General features: G+C 46.5%; 1 protein-coding gene and 1 long non-coding RNA gene across 2 annotated transcripts; both read left to right on the top strand.

Annotated features, from left to right (window-relative positions):
* The first annotated feature begins 2922 nt into the window (after window positions 1-2922).
* On the top strand, window positions 2923-4900 carry LOC130113335 (uncharacterized). Its single transcript, XR_008810277.1, has 3 exons — window positions 2923-3034; window positions 4267-4608; window positions 4804-4900. It is a non-coding gene; the product is annotated as an uncharacterized LOC130113335 (long non-coding RNA).
* Window positions 4901-11012: 6112 nt separating this feature from the next.
* On the top strand, window positions 11013-13958 carry hmgb2a (high mobility group box 2a). The gene is made up of 5 exons (XM_056280922.1): window positions 11013-11136; window positions 11955-12114; window positions 12513-12661; window positions 12745-12919; window positions 12999-13958. The coding sequence occupies exons 2-5, from the start codon at window positions 11968-11970 to the stop codon at window positions 13167-13169; spliced, it is 642 nt and encodes a 213-aa protein (XP_056136897.1). The 5' UTR covers window positions 11013-11136; window positions 11955-11967; the 3' UTR covers window positions 13170-13958.
* Window positions 13959-15767: the final 1809 nt, after the last annotated feature.

Raw genomic sequence — 15767 nt, 5'->3', positions numbered from 1 at the left:
CTGACACACATGATGCTCTTCTTCTGGGTCTGTTTTGATGTGACTCGTTATTATACCGACACACATGATGCTCTTCTTCTGGGTTTGTTTTGATGTGACTCGTTATTATACTGACACACATGATGCTCTTCTTCTGGGTTTGTTTTGATGTGACTCGTTATTATACTGACACACATGATGCTCTTCTTCTGGGTTTGTTTTGATGTGACTCGTTATTATACTGACACACATGATGTTCTTCTTCTGGGTTTGTTGTGATGTGACTCGTTATTATACCGTCACACATGATGCTCTTCTTCTGGGTTTGTTTTGATGTGACTAGTTATTATACCGACACACATGATGCTCTTCTTCTGGGTTTGTTTTGATGTGACTCGTTATTATACCGACACACATGATGCTCTTCTTCTGGGTTTGTTTTGATGTGACTCGTTATTATACCGACACACATGATGCTCTTCTTCTGGGTTTGTTTTGATGTGACTCGTTATTATACCGACACACATGATACTCTTCTTCTGGGTTTGTTTTGATGTGACTCGTTATTATACCGACACACATGATGCTCTTCTTCTGGGTTTGTTGTGATGTGACTCGTTATTATACCGACACACATGATGTTCTTCTTCTGGGTTTGTTTTGATGTGACTCGTTATTATACCGACACACATGATGCTCTTCTTCTGGGTTTGTTTTGATGTGACTTATTATACTGACACACATGATGCTCTTCTTCTCGGTTTGTTTTGATGTGACTCGTTATTATACTGACACACATGATGCTCTTCTTCTGGGTTTGTTTTGATGTGACTCGTTATTATAGTTACACACATGATGCTCTTCTTCTGGGTTTGTTTTGATGTGACTCGTTATTATACTGACACACATGATGCTCTTCTTCTGGGTTTGTTTTGATGTGACTCGTTATTATACCGACACACATGATGCTCTTCTTCTGGGTTTGTTTTGATGTGACTCGTTATTATACTGACACACATGATGCTCTTCTTCTGGGTTTGTTTTGATGTGACTCGTTATTATACTGACACACATGATGCTCTTCTTCTGGGTTTGTTGTGATGTGACTCGTTATTATACTGACACACATGATGCTCTTCTTCTGGGTTTGTTGTGATGTGACTCGTTATTATACCGACAAACATGATGCTCTTCTTCTGGGTTTGTTTTGATGTGACTCATTATACTGACACACATGATGCTCTTCTTCTGGGTTTGTTTTGATTTGACTCATTATACCGACACACATGATGCTCTTCTTCTGGGTCTGTTTTGATGTGACTCGTTATTATACCGACACACATGATGCTCTTCTTCTGGGTTTGTTTTGATGTGACTCGTTATTATACAGACACACATGATGCTCTTCTTCTGGGTTTGTTTTGATATGACTCGTTATTATACCGACACACATGATGCTCTTCTTCTGGGTTTGTTTTGATGTGACTCGTTATTATACAGACACACATGATGCTCTTCTTCTGGGTTTGTTGTGATGTGACTCATTATGCTGACACACATGATACTCTTCTTCTGGGTTTGTTTTGATGTGACTCGTTATTATACTGACACACATGATACTCTTCTTCTGGGTTTGTTGTGATGTGACTCATTATGCTGACACACATGATGCTCTTCTTCTGGGTTTGTTTTGATGTGACTCGTTATTATACTGACACACATGATGGTCTTCTTCTGGGTTTGTTTTGATGTGACTCGTTATTATACTGACACATGATGCTCTTCTTCTGGGTTTGTTTTGATGTGACTCGTTATTATAGTTACACACATGATGGTCTTCTGGGTTTGTTTTGATGTGACTCGTTATTATACCGACACACATGATGCTCTTCTTCTGGGTTTGTTTTGATGTGACTCGTTATTATACCGACACACATGATGCTCTTCTTCTGGGTATGTTTTGATGTGACTCGTTATTATACCGACACACATGATGCTCTTCTTCTGGGTTTGTTTTGATGTGACTCGTTATTATACCGACACACATGATGCTCTTCTTCTGGGTTTGTTTTGATGTGACTCGTTATTATACCGACACATATGATGCTCTTCTTCATGGTTTGTTTTGATGTGACTCGTTATTATACTGACACACATGATGCTCTTCTTCTGGGTATGTTTTCATGTGACTCGTTATTATACTGACACACATGATGCTCTTCTTCTGGGTTTGTTTTGATGTGACTCGTTATTATACCGACACACATGATGCTCTTCTTCTGGGTTTGTTTTGATGTGACTCGTTATTATACCGACACACATGATGCTCTTCTTCTGGGTTTGTTTTGATGTGACTCGTTATTATACCGACACACATGATGCTCTTCTTCTGGGTTTGTTGTGATGTGACTCGTTATTATACTGACACACATGATGCTCTTCTTCTGGGTTTGTTTTGATGTGACTCGTTATTATGCTGATTATAATGAAGGTTTGCGGCAGACAGCCTTCTCAGATCACGGCTCGTGAAGCTGGGGGCGGAGCTAAGAGGAGGTCGGGGGACAAATAAACGGCGGGTCGAGGGCGCGCACTCGCGTTAGTTCTAGAAAATAATGCCACACGCTGAGGGAGGGTCCGGATTACTAACGCCGTTAAGATTATTTCATCTTTAATCAGATCATGTTAGTTGCCGCTCGAAATCCTTCCACGTCTTCTCGAAATCGTAGTCTCAATGTCGTTATAGTCACAGGCGAACGCTGCGGCCTACTATAGCAGTCTGACCAATAGCACGCCGCGATACTGCCGGGTGGGGCGTCGTTAACCTATCAGGTGTAGCGACACTGAGCGCCGTTGTTTGGCCCGTGAGGTTTCGGCTGATGAGCGCCGGAAGCGGCGGAAGACGTGAGAGGACGTTAGCGCCGCCCGGCGGAAGACGTGAGAGGAAGTTAGCACCGCCCGGCTCTCGGGGCGGGGGTGTTGGAGGCGTAGTCGTGTTTTTGGACCACGAACGATAAGACGCGTCTGTGCGCCATCCGGTTCAGGCGCGCCCGTAAAGGTGATGTCGGCTCTCTCAGATAGCGAGGCTAGCTAGCCTAGCTAGGTAGCATCGTGCACCCTGTGGGCCAAGTGAAGGTGAAGCCCGCGTCTGTTTCTCATCTTCTCAAGTTAATATGACGTCGTTATTTACCTGACGTGGGGCGGAAGTAACCGTCACCACCTGAGATAGAAGACTGGTCTAGTTGCTTAAGGACAGGGGGGTCTAAATCAGGTTTCTTCAGCAATGGGTGCACAATGGCATGCTTATAACTGTCTGGGAACGGACCAGAGGCCGGGGAACTGTTAGGAGTTTGCAGAATAACGAGGCTGACGGTGGTAAATGCCTCATGGAGCAGCGTGGTGGGAGTGACGTGTAGGATGCAGGAGGAGGAGGAGGAGGAGGCGTCCATACTGGAGACTGTACTCTCTAACACTGAACTAGTAATTGGTTGGAACTGGGCAAAAGAGGCAGGATTAACACGGGGAAGGGAGCGAATGCGAGAGCCAGGCTGGATTTGGGACCAGATATTCTCCACCTTATTTACAAAATGAGAGACATTTTTTGAACAAGTCAACATCAGGTTCAAAAATTGAAGCGAAGGGCCCATTGATAACAGAATCAGTTACCCTAAGGAGAACCGTGGTGGCATGGTTGTGCAGTGGTTAGCACTGTCGCCTCACAGCAAGAAGGTCCTGGGTTCGAACCCCGGGGTAGTCCAGCCTTGGGGGTCGTCCCAGGTCGTCCTCTGTGTGGAGTTTGCATGTTCTCCCCGTGTCTGCGGTGGGTTTTTCTCCGGGTGCTCCGGTTTCCCCCACCATCAGAAAAACATGCATGTTAGGGTTAATACTCCTGTCTGTGCCCCTGAGCAAGGCAATGACAAGACGAACTGGAGTTGGTCCCCGGGTGCTGCACGGCGGCTGCCACTGCTCCTAGCTACACAGCTAGGATGGCTACGTGCAGAGAGGAATTTCCTCACGGGGATCAATAAAGTGTCTCAGAAATCAGTAACTTGAACTATTGAACTTACACATGTGGTTAAGTGGCCGCTGGCCAGCATTACTTTTTAGTAGTCTCATAAACAAAGCAAGCGCGTTATGTTAATGTTAAGGAATATTGCCATTTAGTCGTCGGCTAATTTTTGCTCACATCTAGCAGGTTTTATTGGTTTGACCTTTGAGCTGAAGCAAGCTAACAGCTAAAAGACATCTAAAACTCCATTCCATCATCCTAACCACTTATTCTGCCCACAGGGTCGCGGGGATGCTGGAGCCTATCCCAGCAGCCATTGGGCGGCAGACGGGGAGACACCCTGGACATCCCCGTCCATCTCAGGGCCGACACACACATTCACACCTAGGGACAAGCTCGTACGGCCGAGTCACCTGACCTACATGTCTTTGGACTGTGGGAGGAAACCGGAGCCCCCGGAGGAAACCCACGCAGACACGGGGAGAACATGCAAACTCCACACAGAGGACGACCCGGGACGACCCACCAAGGTTGGACTACCCCGGGGCTCGAACCCAGGACCTTCTTGCTGTGAGGCAACCGCGCTAACCACTGCGCCACCGTGCCGCCCGAAATCCTCTGTGGTATACGGCAGTTTTTCTGTTATTCTTTTCCGGCTGTGTTTCTCGTTTTTATGTTTCATGTGTGCAGACTATGCATGGTGTGGGATGCAGGTGCCGCACTGGTTTGGGTGTGTAAAAGTCAGTGGTGTGTGACCTCAGAGCCTGTGTCTTTGTTGGAGTTTCCTCACCATCCTCTGTCTCTGTTTCTACCTCTAGCACTAAAGACAAGCAGAAGACAACCACAAATCTAGTCTTCAACTTGTTTTCAGACTCTGCACCCCTCTCTAGCTCCCTTACATCGTGGAGAAATCAGGTTAGTGACACTACAGTTGCTGTATGTCAACACCCATACCCATCCTCTGTAGCTTTAAGCTTGAAGATGCAGTGAGTCCCCTATACATGTGGTCCCCGGAACAACTGGTGGTATATCATGGGGAGGAGCTGTGTCAAATGAGTTTTCACACAGGACATTGTGCACCACAGAAGCAGAAGTGATACTAACACCATTAGTAGAGCTCAGCAGAGATCACCCAGTTTGAGATATGACATTTGAAGAAAAAAAATTGCTTAGTACTTGTGTGTCAAGAATCCGGGGTTGTAATAAAATAAAATAAAATAAAATCAATTTTATTTGTATAGCCCAATATCACAAATTACAAATTTGCCTCAGTGGGCTTAACAGCAACACAACATCCTGTCCTTAGACCCTCTCATCGGATGAGGAACAACTGCCTGAAAAACCCCTTTAACAGGGAGAAAAAATAGGAAGAAACCTCAGGGAGAGCACCAGAGGAGGGATCTCTCTGCCAAGACGGACAGCGTGCAATGGATGTTGTGTTCACGCAATTTACATAACACAACATTGAAAGATGCTAACAGAATTATAATGGACATAAAATTTATGAAGAACAGGATGCACAGGATGCCAAGCAGTATCCACGTGCCAACGGAGCAGTCCAGGACCCAGGCCAAGCGACCAGCATCACCATGTAATAAGAAAAACTTATGTGAGGAGTGGAAGGGCAGGCAGCATCCAAATGGCGACCACCATCACCACGGAGACCTGGGAGGAGAACCGACTGCACATGCATGCAAGAGAGACTCACACGACACCATTCACACACAGAGAAAGAGAAAGGAGAAGACATCATTCAGAGAGAGAGAAAAGACATGTTAGAGAAGAGAACAGTTTGCAATAGTCATTAGCCATAATCAATTAAGTCATCAACTAGTCATAATCTATACTTGATAATCTGGTGGGCAGAAGAGTGGTTGGTGAATTTATTGAGACAGAAACCGACCCACCATGCAGTACAGGTTGTGAAGCACTCAACTTAAAGGCATCTAATTGTAAGCTAAGGCAAAAAGATGAGTTTTAAGTTTGGATTTAAAGGACTCAACAGACTCTGATGGTCTGATGGCAGCAGGCAGGTTATTCCACAACAATGGCGCCCGATAGGAAAAGGCCCTGCTGCCACCAGCTGACTTCTTTTTAACTTTGGGTACACACAAGAGCCCTGTATTTTGAGAACGAAGAGCTTGAGATGGCATGTAAGGTTTAAGGAGATCAGACAGGTAGGATGGGGCAAGTCCATTTAGGATTTTATAAGTCAGCAGAAGCACCTTGTCTTCTGATCTAACATGGATAGGAAGCCAATGAAGGGAGGCAAGAATTTGGTGTAATATGGTCAAATGTCCTAGATTTAGTTAGGATTCTAGCAGCAGCATTCTGAACCATCTGAAGACTTTTAGTGCTAGAATGTGGCAGACCTGAGAACAGAACATTACAGTAATCAAGTCTGGATGAAACAAATGCATGTATTAGAATCTCTGCGTCAGCCATGGAGAGAAAAGACCGAGTTTTGGCTATGTTACGTAAGTGAAAAAGGCAGTCTTGGTGATTTCTTTAATGTGCTTATCAAAGGAAAGGCTGGGATCAAACCTAACACCAAGCTGTTTGGCTGCCACACTTTGTGAAACCACAGAGTTGTGGATTGTTATCGTTACTTGATCAAACTGGTGTCTGTGTCTAGCAGGGCCAATGACTAGCATGGTAATCCATGTTTTTCTTCAGAGGGTCCCACAGATTACCTGTTATGTCCCACCATCTACTTGGAAAAGTAGCAGTTGTGTAAAACTGTTTTGATTTTAATTTTGTGTGTGTGCCAGTTGTGTAGATCATCTGAGATGAAGTGGAGCCAACAGCCGGGCTCTTCCCTGGCTGTTCTTAATGTCGATGAGCACTTCGTTGGACTTGAAGCAATGTGAGAGACCGAGGGGCTTAACTGTGTTGTGCTTCTCTTCATGTCAACAGTGTCCACGGCAGCTACGTAGGTGTGCCCTTGCCTTCCTGTGACGGAGTCAGGTGGGTGAGGATGCAGCGATGTGAGCTGGATCACCTCCTCGGTCCTTCAAACTGAGCTCTTTTCCTGGACAAGGGTGCACGAGTACAGCTGGGGTCTTATCTCGCTAATATGAGGGTGGAATCGGACGCTTGTGCCAGAACAGTTTGGTTCTCAAAGAAGCCGTGTTAAAATATCACGGGGACTTGCACCTAATCCCCGTCCTTTGTTTCCTCGACAGATTCAAAGTTGAAGTTGAAGATCCAGATTTACACTCCTGCCCCTTGCGCGTTTGATCCCAACCTTCTTTTACGGTCTCTTTTTGGAGTAAACCTGCCTTCTGTCTCCTCTCCTGGCCTTGTTTTGTCTGGGATGTCGGTGAAACGTCTGCGGCAGCAGTCCCTGTGATAAGCAGCGTGAGCTGGTGTAGCAGCAGGTTGAATCTTCTCACTGCCTCTTCAGCCACGAGCCTCTCCCCGAGTTCCAGATCTTTCCATACAAACACTGGCTTGATCAGTTTTTCCATCCTGTGTCTGGGACCGGTTCTCTCGGTTACATGCGTTCTGCGCTCCATTTCTTTTCTTTTCTTTTTCCTCTCTTTTTTTTTTTGGCGGAAGCCCGAAGTTTCAGAGACTGTGATTTTAAAATCCCCAGATCCGGATCAGTGCTGGAGGGGCTGTGGCCTGATAGGAGACCATACACACATATTTTGGGACAGTCCAGAACTATTGGAATGTTGGCACGATATAGAAAATGAAATGAAATAATGTTTGGATATGGAACCGCCCTTACAACCGTCTTGCTGTGTACTGGGAATATGAGCAGAAGATGGTCAGACGTCACTACTGAGAGCCCTTCTGACTGCTAAGAAGATGGTCTGCCTCCTGGCTGAGGCCTCCTGGTGGAGGCCACAGCTCCCACGCTAACACAACGGAGGGAGAAGGAGGCTGATTACATGGAAAACATAACTGCAAGGTCACAGTTAAAAACACATTTTTGACTAACTGGTCCCCCAATTATTTCATATTTTCTCAAGTGATCTGAAATAAGAGACGGTGACAAAATTCTTCTGGATCACTTTTCTCCTCATTTAAATGTGAACAATTTTTTTTTCTTATATAATGTATAATTAATTACCTGTTCCCTGTGTTCATGGACAAACATCACGACTCATTCCTGTTTCCTTCTTTTTCTTCTTTTTTCTTTGAGATATATATATATATATATATATATATATGGACATTGGACATTGAGAGGATGCCAAAATCCATGGACTGCTTTGTAAGACATCTGTATATGTTGTGTACCGAACACGTGACTGTACTGTATAACTGCACCTGATAAATGTAAATTAAGAAAGAAATCCCCACATCCAAGATGTCACAAGTACAGCAAAGCTAATGTGCAAAAGGACAAATGTTGAATACAAAATGTTGCATTTTATACTCTGCGGTTGCAACACAATTCTTTTTTCGTTGACGGTAAAATGTGGTTGTGTATTTCGAAATGTTCTGCCCACTCTTTGTGTGACTTGGACAAAGTTACCGATTTAAAAAAACAATGCAATAAGTAAGTGGCTTTTTTTTTCATTTGTTCAATTCAATTCAATTCAAAATTTTATTTTAGACTCAGGGTTCATAACAGACAAAGACAAATAGGTAAAAAACCCAGACAATACACAGAGTAAACACAATAAAATAACACAAAAGGAACAAATCAGTGTGTTATAAGAAGGCAGCTATACCAGTGGTCCCACTGCCAGGACTGGTAGCGTGTGGCACTGAATCGTACATTAGTTAAACTCATGATGATTACATTATCAGAGTCACTGAGCCGGCAAATACATTTATACATGAGATTTCTTACAAGAGCCTGAAAGGTACTGACTCCTGCAGCCACAGACATCTCACTTGCACTGCACCATCTATAGCTCTTTTTACTAGTATTCTCACTGCATCATTATAAACTTCTGGGAGCCTCTGTAAGCTTGCTTTTTTATAGTTTGACCACAGGTGTGCAGTATAAAGTGGTGTACAATATGTGGTGTGACCACAGGTGTGCAGTATAAAGCGGTGTACAATATGTAGTGTGACCACGGGTGTGCAGTATAAAGCGGTGTACAATATGTAGTGTGACCACAGGTGTGCAGTATAAAGCGGTTTACAATATGTAGTGTGACCACAGGTGTGCAGTATAAAGCGGTGTACAATATGTAGTGTGACCACAGGTGTGCAGTATAAAGCGGTGTACAATATGTAGTGTGACCACAGGTGTGCAGTATAAAGCGGTGTACAATATGTAGTGTGACCACAGGTGTGCAGTATAAAGCGGTGTACAATATGTAGTGTGACCACAGGTGTGCAGTATAAAGCGGTGTACAATATGTAGTGTGACCACAGGTGTACAGTATTAAGCGGTGTACAATATGTAGTGTGACCACAGGTGTGCAGTATAAAGCGGTGTACAATATGTAGTGTGACCACGGGTGTGCAGTATAAAGTGGTGTACAATATGTAGTGTGACCACAGGTGTGCAGTATAAAGCGGTGTACAATATGTAGTGTGACCACAGGTGTGCAGTATAAAGCGGTGTACAATATGTAGTGTGACCACAGGTGTGCAGTATAAAGTGGTGTACAATATGTAGTGTGACCACAGGTGTGCAGTATGAAGCGGTGTACAATATGTAGTGTGACCACAGGTGTGCAGTATAAAGCGGTGTACAATATGTAGTGTGACCACAGGTGTGCAGTATAAAGCGGTGTACAATATGTAGTGTGACCACAGGTGTGCAGTATAAAGCGGTGTACAATATGTAGTGTGACCACGGGTGTGCAGTATAAAGTGGTGTACAATATGTAGTGTGAGCACAGGTGTGCAGTATAAAGTGGTGTACAATATGTAGTGTGACCACAGGTGTACAGTATTAAGCGGTGTACAATATGTAGTGTGACCACAGGTGTGCAGTATAAAGCGGTGTACAATATGTAGTGTGACCACAGGTGTGCAGTATAAAGTGGTGTACAATATGTAGTGTGACCACGGGTGTGCAGTATAAAGTGGTGTACAATATGTAGTGTGACCACGGGTGTGCAGTATAAAGTGGTGTACAATATGTAGTGTGACCACAGGTGTGCAGTATAAAGTGGTGTACAATATGCAGTGATACAACAGGTGTGCAGTATAGTGGTGTACAATATGCTCTGAACAGACACATCTGCACACTAACTGAACACACACCAAACTTGCCTGACAGAGTGTGTGCTTGTGCATACATCGTGCAGCATCGCCTATAAACATCATCAGCGTCTGTCACGTGTTCAGCAATGTCGTGTGCAAGGTATTTCACCTTATTACACACCACAAGATTATTATCAGACAAGTTAAAATCAGGAAGCTTTAGACGGTTCACTCGTTTGGCTGTGCAGCTCATGACAACACTCTTGCTAGCATTGTATGTGGTGTCATGCTGCACACCAGACACACAACATAGTATATCTAGGAGGTGCAGGGACTGAGGACGACGAGGTCATCTGCATACGTGCCATGGTCCGCCAAGGTATTACCCATCATGCACCAGTGTTACAGGCTACAGCTCATCAGTGTATAAATAGTAGAGGACCGGAGACAGCATGGCCCCCTTGTCTTGCCTGGCAGCGAGACGCTAAGCTAGGAGGACGCTCCCTCCGGCCCCGCGTCTAAAAGCAAGCGGTACCTATCCAGACACGTGTCTACTCGGGTAAAAGTGGTCGTGTTGCGCAGCAAGAAACGGCAACGGACGTCCTGAGCACTGCGCAACAGACGGGTCTGTTATGGCGGCGGCGCACGCAGAGCAGCCCTCCTCCGGCCACACTGATGAACCGTCGCCTCCTCTTTGTGCGTTCGAGTCCGGCCGCGCTTGTTCTCGACTCCCCCCCCCCCCTTTACAAAGCGCTTTTGGCGCCGTCTGTTTAAACCCCTCCTCCAGCCAATCCCGTCCCGGCGCGCACATACAAATACACGGCCGCTGTGCCGCGACCCTCGGCCAATCACGGGGCCGCGTTTCAAACGGAGCCGGCCAATCCGCCGGCCGGGAGGGAGGAGCTTGGCGGATTGATAATCAAGTTAGGGCGAGCCGGCAGGCAGCGCGGCGAAACAGCAAGGAGTTTTTTTATAGCCCGCGCGCAGCACAGTCCGACTGACGACCCGTGTGGCGGGACGCTGGCAAGGTAAGGCCGCCCGCGTCGCCCCCTCGCCCCTCTATACTAAAAAGTGCGGGGCGGCGGTTTGTGACTTTTTTGTCGTGTGTTCGAGCGACGCCGTCCGACGCGTCCGCTCGCCCGCGTTTTGACGTAAGTTTGGGGTTTTCAACTTGTTACGCGCTGGTCGCCGTTTAAAATGGTGCCAGGTTCTCTCCCGTCGTGCGGGGTTATTCCCGTAGCGGGCCGGGTGGCTTCGGCCGGGGTTCGGGGTCCGGTTGGCTTCGGTCGGGGTCCGGGTCCGGGAGGCAAGGCGAGGCGAGGCCTCCCCGGGCCCGGACCCCGGCGCTCCACCTCGCTCTGCCTGCTGCGTAACATGGCAAAGCCGAACGCCATTTGGCCCGCCAGCAACTTGCGTGTTTACTCCCCCCCCCCCCCTGCGGGCTGCTGGGCTGTAAAAACCCGCTTAAAGTCGGCGAATTCGGCCCCCCGGCTGTGGTTCCCGCCGCCCGGGCCGTTCGGCTGCACTCGGAGTTGCTTTTTTGCCCGACTTTATTACAATGTGAAGTTTTGCCGCTGCCTTGTGGGTTTAGGCGGGAAGGGACAAAATGGAGTCTGAGAAATCCGATTAAGGCCGCCCTGCGAGGCCTGCGAGCGGCCCCCGGGGCCACTTGGTGTGTGTTACCGCTTACATGTTTGGCCGCCTCGCCGAATCTGATATTTGTGGTTCTGGGTGGTGGGAGAAATGACCGTTAGACTCGGGAAGTCTACCCCCCTCCCCCTCCTCCTCCTCCCCCCTCCCCCGTCCGGGCCCGTTTCATCACAGCTTTCCGTGTCGTCCATGCCAGATAATCTGCGGCCATGGTGAGGGAGCCGGGCAAACCCCGCGGGAAGACCTCTTCGTACGCCTTCTTTGTGCAGACGTGCCGCGAGGAGCACAAAAAGAAACATCCGGGCACTTCGGTGAACTTCGCGGAGTTCTCCAAGAAGTGCTCCGAGCGATGGAAGGTGAGTTTGGGGTCTCTTGTCGGCTTCCGGAAACACGGGCGGCAAACCCTGCTGGGGGGAGGGAAGGCTTACTGAATAACTTGTGGTTTTACCAGCTTATGGCGGGTGAGGCTTCTTTTTATCTATTTATTTATATGTGTGTGTGTGTGTGTGTGTATATATATATATATTATGTGTGTGTATATATATGTATATACGTATGTGTATATACGCGTGTGTATATATTTATATACGTATGTGTATATATATACATATGTGTATATATGTATATACATATGTATGTATATATGGTATTTACACGTTATTTTTTATTTTCATTTCTTTTGTGGACTTTGTGACACACAATTAAAAGTTTTTAATCTGGATTTTCTGAATGTCCTCTCGGTTGTACTTTTAAGACGATGTCCGCAAAGGAGAAGGTCAAGTTTGAAGACATGGCCAAGAATGACAAAGTCCGGTATGATCAGGAGATGAAGTTGTACGTGCCCCCGAAGGGCGCCAAGAGCAAGAAGAAGAAGAAGGACCCCAATGCCCCCAAGAGGCCGCCGTGAGTGCAGCTCCCGACACCGCTTCTGTCCATTTGCCTGCTGGGCGGTTCTGGTCTTGATGCCTTGTTCTCTTGCCTTCCAGGTCTGCGTTCTTTGTGTTCTGCTCTGCCCACCGTCCCAAGATAAAGAGTGAACACCCCGGCATATCAATCGGCGACATTGCCAAGAAACTGGGTGAGCTCTGGGCCAAGCAGAGTTCCAAAGACAGGGCCCCCTTTGAGGCACAGGCTGCCAAATATAAGGAGAAGTATGAAAAGGTAGGTCTCGAACACAGCTGGTGTATGTGGTGTAATGTACGGTACGCGCCGAGGTTCTGATGCGTCTTCCTCTCGACAGGACGTTGCCGCCTACCGTGCCAAGGGTGGTTCTGGGAAGAGTGATCCTGGTAAGAGGAGCGGGCCTGGCCGGCCAACTGGTAAGAAAGCGGAACCAGTTGATGATGACGATGATGACGACGAGGATGATGATGATGACGAGGATGATGATGATGATGAGGACGATGACTAAAGTGAGACCTCTTGGTTGAAGTGGGCTTTATGATGAAACAAGGATGTGAACCCTGCCATGCAATGTTATTCTAACTTTGTTTTGTTTTTTTGCATGGTTGTTGTGTTTTGTTTGTTTGGTTTTTTTTCCCCTCTTCCGTGGTTTAGGCTGCTGTCACTGGATCTCGATCTAAAATGTGATTTTTGTCTACCCGTGCTTCTCAATCTGGTCCTCGTGTACCCACGGTTAGGCTGCTTTTCTAGTCTGCCAGGTTTGGTTATTTGCACGTAGCTCGGCTGAGATAAGTGCAAATAACCTGCTGGCGGAATGGGAACACAAGCGTGACCGTTGTGCGCCCAAGGACCAGATTGAAAACCGCAGGCTTAACATTTATGAGTTATGAAATTGTGTCCAGTTCTTTTATTATGGCTAGTTGAGTGTCTGTTGTTCAAGTGGACGACAGTAGTCTTGGTCTTTGTTGTGCTATGACCAGGTTTTTAAATTACTCAAAAGTACACCTTTTTTTGGTTTGTTTTGTTCTTGGAATGCAACTCTGGTATAGGTCTGACCGTTCCCACCAGACAAGGTTGACAGTAGCATGTTAATTTTCAGCAGGTGAGGGGGGGGGCGTTTCTTTTTGTGTGTTAAAAGCACTGCTTAGTTTCTCTGTAATGGTGGCGTTTATATATATATCATTGTTTTTACTGCCGTTTTACTACAATGATTTCTGTAGTTTATGCAACCATTTAAATATGGAGCTTTAAAACTTGTTTTGTGTAGTTTTTTTTTGTAATAAAATTTTGCATATTATAATGACTGGCTTGTCTTGGTGTTGCTGCTCCTGCAGTTTGGGAGGCGGGTGAGACGGGGCCCCCCTCCCCAGTCTGGTGTAGCGGGGCCGGAGCGGCGGCGGTGGCTCTTGAGGTGAAGTGGCTCAACGAGCTAATATAAAACGGCAAGGAGCTCAAGTGACCTGACCTGGTGGTGCCAAGCGTTCACCACTGTTAGCAAGACGTAAATCTGCTCAGACCTGGTGGTGGTGGTGGTGGTGGTGTGCTTAGCCAAATCCGAGAACTCGTCTTCCTGCTTACTGCAGGCGGCCAAACTGTTAAGTGTGAGCACAGATGAAGGAAGTGATAGAATGTGGATTATGGAGTGGTAATGTTAAAGGTTATACATTTTACTTGAGAGGCACTTCAGGAAAAGTAAACGAGCAGCCTCTAGTGAGGAGGCTTATCCTTGGTACAACTCAACATCTCAATAGGTTTTGTTGAAGTGGCTGTTCTTGTACAAACTGCAGCCTTCTTTCCAGGATTTATGGCCGTCTAAAAAGAATGCGGCCTTAGTTTGTGCAACCGTGTGTCACTGCACTGCTTTCAGCATCAGGATGCTGTCTAGGTTGTGTTGCCAGCGTGACTTGTCTTCCCATGCAGAACACCCGTCTTCTCCGTAAGAGTTCAAATCCCTGCCTTGGTATCTGAGAAGCCTATATCCACAGATGTGGTTATATCTTATCTGGACAAGCAACCTAATGTTGATTTTCAGATTTGTTGCAGTGAAATCTGTCCAACCATCGGTCCCTCCATGATATTTACATATTTAATCCCCGTCTTCTGCTCAGCTGTTGGCAACAGATGTATTGTTCACCGGTCATACTGACCCAGCAAGCCACCTTAGGGTTTTATAGCGGTACAGTTGTAATGTTTATCTAAAAATACCCAATATGTCTTATCCTTATCTCACTCATTGCTAATATTAACACCGTTTGTGGTTAGTAGTTGTGAGTTCAAACGGGTCGTTTTGACCCAAACCGAACACGAGGGTTAAAGCATGCCAGCACAGACAAACCACAGGAAGTTTGGTTTCTGCAACTTTTTGCACATCTTGTGATCTTCCGAGCAGGGGGAAATCGTGGTATCTGGTTTCTATTTGTGTCACTGACCTATTGAAGTGTCACTTCTTTGAAATGAAAATGCAAATTGGGTTTAATTTTGTATTTCTACAATTTTTGAGGTCAAAATTTGAATTCGGGCGTAATCTGTTGAAACCTATAGTGCTTTAATTTAAATGCAACGCTGGGGTCAAACCTCAAATTAAAGCCGAGCAATGCCGCTGCGTGTGCAGTCTCGGCCTTGCCCCCATTTTAGGGGTGGCAGACTGTCTCCTGAGTACCACGTCTGAGCAGAGACCCCGGGGCCTCACTGCACGGTCTGACCCACTGCTTTATTCGGTGACTTGCACAAACATCACTGCAGTTGTCAAAGTGCCCGTAGATGTTAAGCCAACAACCCAGGGGTGGGCGACCTTATCCGGAAAGGGCCGGTGTGGGTGCAGGTTTTTAGTCCAGCACTGACCTGTGTCTCCTAATCAAGTCCCTCAGCCAAGACCACTGGTTGATTAGTGAAATCAGGTGTGCAACTGCTTGGTCGGACCAAAAACCTGCACCCACACCGGCCCTTTGCGGGTAAGACTGCCCTGCCCTGTGAGTCGTGATGTATCTGCAGCTACGTTCCACAACTAGGAGCTGATGTGGTGGTTTGTCAGACCACCACATCAGCTTCTGAGGTGAAGCTGTGGTTTTCTTCATGAACTAAAGACTACAGGAGGAAAAGCAGGTTC

The sequence above is a fragment of the Lampris incognitus genome, chromosome 5, assembly GCF_029633865.1.
Source record: "Lampris incognitus isolate fLamInc1 chromosome 5, fLamInc1.hap2, whole genome shotgun sequence".
In the NCBI taxonomy this organism is placed as follows: Eukaryota; Metazoa; Chordata; class Actinopteri; order Lampriformes; family Lampridae; genus Lampris; species Lampris incognitus.
Note: the sequence above shows the minus strand (reverse complement) of the source record. Positions and strands in the feature narration are given on the sequence as shown.

What these genes read in the sequence shown, in the direction of transcription:
- hmgb2a (XM_056280922.1), top strand. Translation starts at nt 11,968, where the DNA reads ATGGTGAGGGAGCCGGGCAAACCCCGCGGGAAGACCTCTTCGTACGCC. An exon ending in AGTGCTCCGAGCGATGGAAG is followed by an intron (nt 12,115 to 12,512) that starts GTGAGTTTGGGG and finishes TGTACTTTTAAG; the next exon opens with ACGATGTCCGCAAAGGAGAA. An exon ending in ATAAGGAGAAGTATGAAAAG is followed by an intron (nt 12,920 to 12,998) that starts GTAGGTCTCGAA and finishes TCCTCTCGACAG; the next exon opens with GACGTTGCCGCCTACCGTGC.